This window comes from Pteropus vampyrus, unplaced genomic scaffold (assembly GCF_000151845.1).
Source record: "Pteropus vampyrus isolate Shadow unplaced genomic scaffold, Pvam_2.0 Scaffold132, whole genome shotgun sequence".
In the NCBI taxonomy this organism is placed as follows: Eukaryota; Metazoa; Chordata; class Mammalia; order Chiroptera; family Pteropodidae; genus Pteropus; species Pteropus vampyrus.
Genome location: NW_011888913.1, coordinates 1785939 through 1791372, shown reverse-complemented (window position 1 = coordinate 1791372; position 5434 = coordinate 1785939). Strand labels below are relative to the sequence as shown.

Below are 5434 nucleotides of genomic sequence, written 5' to 3'. Positions count from 1 at the left end.
GAGCTTCATACAGATACGATAAAATGATCACACTTTGTAAGTTAAGGTCACTTTTCTCCAAATGCCCTGTAAATACTTTAGATAAAACAGGGGGTCCATAGCCAAAAAAGGCATGATGTATGTACATGACTCATTCATTTCCATGCTGCTTTTGGTAGTAAGAAGTACCAGCGCACGTTCCAAAGGGGGTGGGGACCCTCCATGGGTGCCTCCTATGGTCCAGGCACTTGCGCCTGCATCTCATTCACCTGTCCTAATAAAGCCACAACAGTAAGGCTGGATGAGGCTCAGGTCCCCCCAACTCTAGAGCATTCACCTTCCCACTGCGCACGACACCTCCGATTCACAGGAAACAGGAGAAAAGAGATCACCAGAACTCATAGGAGCATTGTGCAGGGCGTGTACTCACCACCAGGTTCCCTACAGTTCTTGAATATTTTTAAATGATCGTCTCGAGTCAGATTCCAAAGTATATGGAAGGAAGCTGCTTCTCACGTCTTTCTGTTAGTTTTATTTCACAGATTTTATATAGCTATACACCATAAAAAGCACAGAATACTGAACTCTATTTTCTTACTTACACGGTGTAAAATTTTTAACAAAACTCCCTTGCGATGAAAGATATAAGTAGAGCAGAAATACTGCCCAAGATCGACGGTTCAGTAAGATGACATAAAATATGCTCTATTTTATGACTTTTTACACAAGAAAATCTGTAATTCAGTTTGTCTAAGCCCAGCAACTACCCAGGCACGTTCACTTTTACGAGCTTTCCTGTCTCATTCAGAATCGACCAGAAGAGCTATGAGGAGCCGAGTTGAGGGCCGACCCATGCGAAAGCCCTCAGGAGACAGCGTGCTGGCCGGTGAGTTCATTACCTTAGGATCGATTATCTTCAATGACAATAGTTCTACCAGGATAGGCTTCAAGTTCTACAAATATATATCGAAATTCATACTCGCCGTTTTCTGGGTTCTGGAAAAAAGAAAGTATTGTGAGGCGTCATTTTTCTCCCCAGTGTTTCCCGCAGCTGCGCACTCAGTCCCCAGGCCCACTGTGACGCTCACCTCCTTCACCTCGAGGTGCACCGTTCCCTGCTTCCCGGGCTCGGAGCCCTGGATGTAGAATTTCACACGCATGTGTTTCAGCCCATCTTTCACATATTCAACGAAGCTGTCAAAAAAAAATGAGAGAACACAGGCCTGAATTCCTTTCATTTAAAAATTACCCCCGAGATCTCCAAATTCAAGCAATGCACAGTACCTAACGTGCTGCCTTCGGCCACGCCTTGTCACCTCCCCAAAGCCTCTAACAGGCTCGCCAAAGACACCTATAACCTGCAGAATAAAGACGATGTCTTATTTAGTAAATGCCATGTTTTTAAAGTTTCCTAGGGAGATATTTTCTGACAAACCAAGTGATTATTTTAGAAAAAAATCAATAAGCCTAGGACCTATTCAAAATGACAATTCCAATGATGAAAAGAAGAAAGCTCTCACGGAAAAATCATCCCAGAAATAACTGAAATATTTTCTGTGCAAGGACTGATCCGAGAACTTTATGGTACTACTTGTAGTTTTGGAATGGTGTAGGCTGAGTGAAGCTGGTCCCACTCCCCTTCCAAAACCCAGATACAATGAAAGAAAGTGTTCAAACAGTGAAACGGCTGAACGTTTTTAGTGGAATTTATCTAATGGGGGGGGGGGAGGGTCTAATACTAAACGCTACGAAAACAATTTAAAAACAAACTAGATCTAGAGTTGGGAATCAATGATTTCTAACGGGAAAACTCATAATGAAGTAGAAATGTAATTTTTATTGAATTTAAAATGCACACACTTTGGAACCTTTAAGACAAAAATTAATATCAAACAAAAATATTGCCTGTAGTCTATAAAATTTTTCTTATTTTGTGTGGAGCATCTTTAGTGTCACATTTTTCAGGCATAAATAAAAAAGAAATGTATAACATGAGAGAGATTTAAGAACGGTACAGCTGAAACACAACAACTTTTCAAACAACTTAGCAGAGCGGGCACATCAGTATCAGAACCTCAGGGTTTTCTACCTTTCTACCGGGCCCAGTGCTAGGCAAAGAATAGGCCCTTTATAAACGTTGACAAAATTGAGTTGTTAAAGTTTGATTATTCTTCATAGAGCTCTTATAGACGGCAAATTAAGTTATGACTTTAATAACAGCCCACTCTCTCTGTTTATTCTGTATATTTCGTTTTGTTCGAAATGCTGATGATCTAGAAGAGGCTGAGTTTGTGAATAACATGGCAACTTTTCATCTCTTTAGAGATGCGTCCTGACATTTAATTATGCCCTACACATTTATTTTAATCCCTTCGGTGCTGGTGTCCCCTTCTGTCAGTGGGATAACAGCAGTACCTGAGACAAACGGTTTCTGTGAGATTTAATAAAGACACTCCACTCAAACACTGAGCACGGTCCTTGGCTCCTGATAGGCTCTCAGTAAGAATTACTATGTGATCATGAGGTCATGAATCTGGTTTTTAAAAAAAGACTGGACACTTGTCACATGGGTTTAATGCTCTGGCATATTCTAAGAACTTATTATCCATGACGACTAGTAAAACGACTCTCTTACACTTAGGATGAAAACACCCCGACATGGGCCTTTGGGTGCTCCTCATCGAGACGTTTCAAGTACAGAACACGGGGCTAATAATCACAATTCAAGCATTACGTAGTATTACATAAACTCACCTCAGGATGTGACCTGCATTTTTCTAAGGCTTTACCATATATCTTATTAGGACTGGATGAAGAAAAGAGTTCTTTGAAAATCACGTAAAACAAGCCACCTGAAAGTCACAGAAAAAGATCAAGCAAAGCACAAGCAAGACCAGGTATTCAGGGCGTCGTACTTGCTGTGTTTCTGACCTGTGATGCCGGTTCCAATAAGCACCACTACCAGGTAGGTAAAATCCCTTCCAGCTTCTTTCACTGCAAAGAGAAAACACCACCGAGTCACAGGAGTGCAGGGCACGAGCGAGAACCTTTGGTATTTCTAGTCGGTGGGGTGTGGACTCAGGTCCCAACGAGTGGGACTATGTGTTCTGGAGCAGCTGTCCTCCAATCTCCTGTGACTCAGAACCCAATCAAAACCGTGTCGCATCTAAGAGCGGATGGCAGAGCTAGCATGACTCTCAGGCCTAAAGATATGGGGTGGCTCCCAGCACATTCTCATGTAACTCACCAGTCTTCTCTTAGAAAACCCTAGATACGCTCACCCTAGAGGATGACACCGGTGCACTGTTAGTCAGTGAGCAGTAGCCCCGTACAGAGAGGGTAACTATGTGAGTTCATCAGCACAGCCTCATGGCATCGGCCGCTGACATGGACAGTGCGTTAATTTCTGCCTCTAATGACAAGAAGCAACAGTACTAGTTTGTAGTAACATGAAACAGATAATAAAAGTGTACATTTGTGGTTTTGCCCAGGATTCCTTAAGTCTCCCACTCTGTCATACAGTTTTAAGTGACCTGGATGTTCTGGATCTGGGATGTCCAATACAGTGGCTATATGCCACACATGACTATTTAACTTTAAAATTAACCTAACTTTAACTTAAAATTAAGTAAATTTGAGTTCCTCCACACAAGTGACATTGTAAGTACTCAACTGCCACAGGTGGCTCATGGTGACCATATTGGGGCAGCAGACGTACTGGTCACTTCCATCACTGCAGAGATTTGGACAACGCTGTTCTGTGAAACATCACATTTGCCCACTATGCCATCACGCTGGAGCTGACGGTAACAAGTGGCACATGTGTTGGGAAGCTTGGTAGGATAAGTGTGCTCCGAGTGTGGGGGATGGGCTGGGCAGCAACGCAGGGCCGGCCCCCACACCTGCAAGCCTTTCGGCAGTGCCCGTGCGGGGCGCCCCATCCCAAGTAAAAGACAAACCGCTGCTCCCGTCCATCCTGCCGCAATGCGTGATGGCCTCTTCGGACTCTGGAGGCAGCAAGTCCCACATTGGGGAATGCTGCTGCCTCCCAGTCACCTTTTTTTTTTTTTCAAATGGTATTTTTTATTTGCTCAGAATGTTTCATTTTAAAGTTAACAAAAATTAAGTGATCTGATTGCCATTAGAGTTAACATCCAAAACTGTGAAATTCAGTATGAAGAGTTTATAACAACAACAACAGACATATAGTTTTACCTGATGCCACCCATTTACCTTTGAATGAGGTCCAGATCAGACAGGGCTCTGCAGCAGGCCCTGCCTGTACTGTGACCCAGATGACCTGCCACATGCTGTCTGACACCTCTGTGCCTTAGACCTCTGCACACAAGCTCTTTGTTCATGCTGAACTTTTAATCATCCCTCATAACCCTGTTCAGCTATTAGGAATGAAACACTAGATTATATTTTTGACATATTCAGCAGATTGCAAAAACTAAATTTTTTTGTTAAAATTGTTAAAAAGTACATGCGCTAAAGTGACAGAAACCAAAATATTAAGTTGCCTTTGAGTGGTACGATCATGGGTGTCTGAATTGCTTCCTTTTTACTTATTTTTTCTACAAATTATTTGTGAAACGAAGCATCAATAAATAAAAATGCTTTATCTCATCTGTGAAAACTGATTTTCTCTGACATTACATTTCACCTTTCCTATTTTACAGGCAAGTTCTTTACAGTTGTTCTTATGCATGTGCCACAGGAAGGAATGTTTGGGACACCTTCAACCCTGTCGTTATGTGCAGTCCAACTCAGTATGTGGGCACAATAGCAGCCACTCAAGAGAAGTGTTTACTGAATTATCTACATGAGTTAATCCTTATGGATGATGACTCCATAATTCTATTTATTCTATCCATTATTTTTTTATCATATGCGCCCTAGAACTCTTTCTTTGTAGCACACCGTTTCACACTCTGTATCGATTTTCTTTCCAATTTCTCAAAGAATTTAGGATTTCTTTGCCATACCTGTTAGCATCTGCTCACCTTCTAAGCATAGAGAAAATGGAAGCTCAAGAAATACTTGTGAATGGTTGTCCAGAGAACAGTGGATTTTAGAAGACTGAGATTAGGGACTTTTGTATTTAACTTTCAGTTGTGTAGAACTGGGGAAGTGTGCCTCACAGAGTTACTAATGTCTGAAAGCGTGAACGCGAGATTCAAATAGATGAAATAACATCTGGGCCACTTGCTTGACTATTTTAAAGTATTAAACAATGGCTAATTTTTATATAGCTGTCTCCACACCAGAATAAAAGTTGAGAAAATTTTTCTAGACATAATTCAACAGTTATATCAAAATCAACTTTCAAGTTTCAGTTCAGATGTACGAAAATTGTAGATCTATATTCTCAGATTCTAAGTCGTTTAGCAGTTCTACCTTTTAATTTGTGTGAACTGTCTTCCCATCTTAAGCACTGAACTTCTATAAAAGG

General features: G+C 41.4%; 1 protein-coding gene across 1 annotated transcript; it reads right to left on the bottom strand.

Annotated features, from left to right (window-relative positions):
• Window positions 1-491: 491 nt before the first annotated feature.
• TIMM21 (translocase of inner mitochondrial membrane 21) lies at window positions 492-4288 on the bottom strand. The gene is made up of 6 exons (XM_011367343.2): window positions 4265-4288; window positions 2911-3037; window positions 2734-2831; window positions 1264-1337; window positions 1068-1173; window positions 492-975 (listed from the first exon to the last, which is right to left on the bottom strand). The coding sequence occupies exons 1-6, from the start codon at window positions 4286-4288 to the stop codon at window positions 880-882; spliced, it is 525 nt and encodes a 174-aa protein (XP_011365645.1). The 3' UTR covers window positions 492-879.
• Window positions 4289-5434: the final 1146 nt, after the last annotated feature.

What these genes read in the sequence shown, in the direction of transcription:
- TIMM21 (XM_011367343.2), bottom strand. Translation starts at nt 4,288, where the DNA reads ATGTGGCAGGTCATCTGGGTCACA. An exon ending in GGCAGGTCATCTGGGTCACA is followed by an intron (nt 3,038 to 4,264) that starts GTACAGGCAGGG and finishes CCCACCGACTAG; the next exon opens with AAATACCAAAGGTTCTCGCT. An exon ending in TGCACCTCGAGGTGAAGGAG is followed by an intron (nt 976 to 1,067) that starts GTGAGCGTCACA and finishes TCTTTTTTCCAG; the next exon opens with AACCCAGAAAACGGCGAGTA.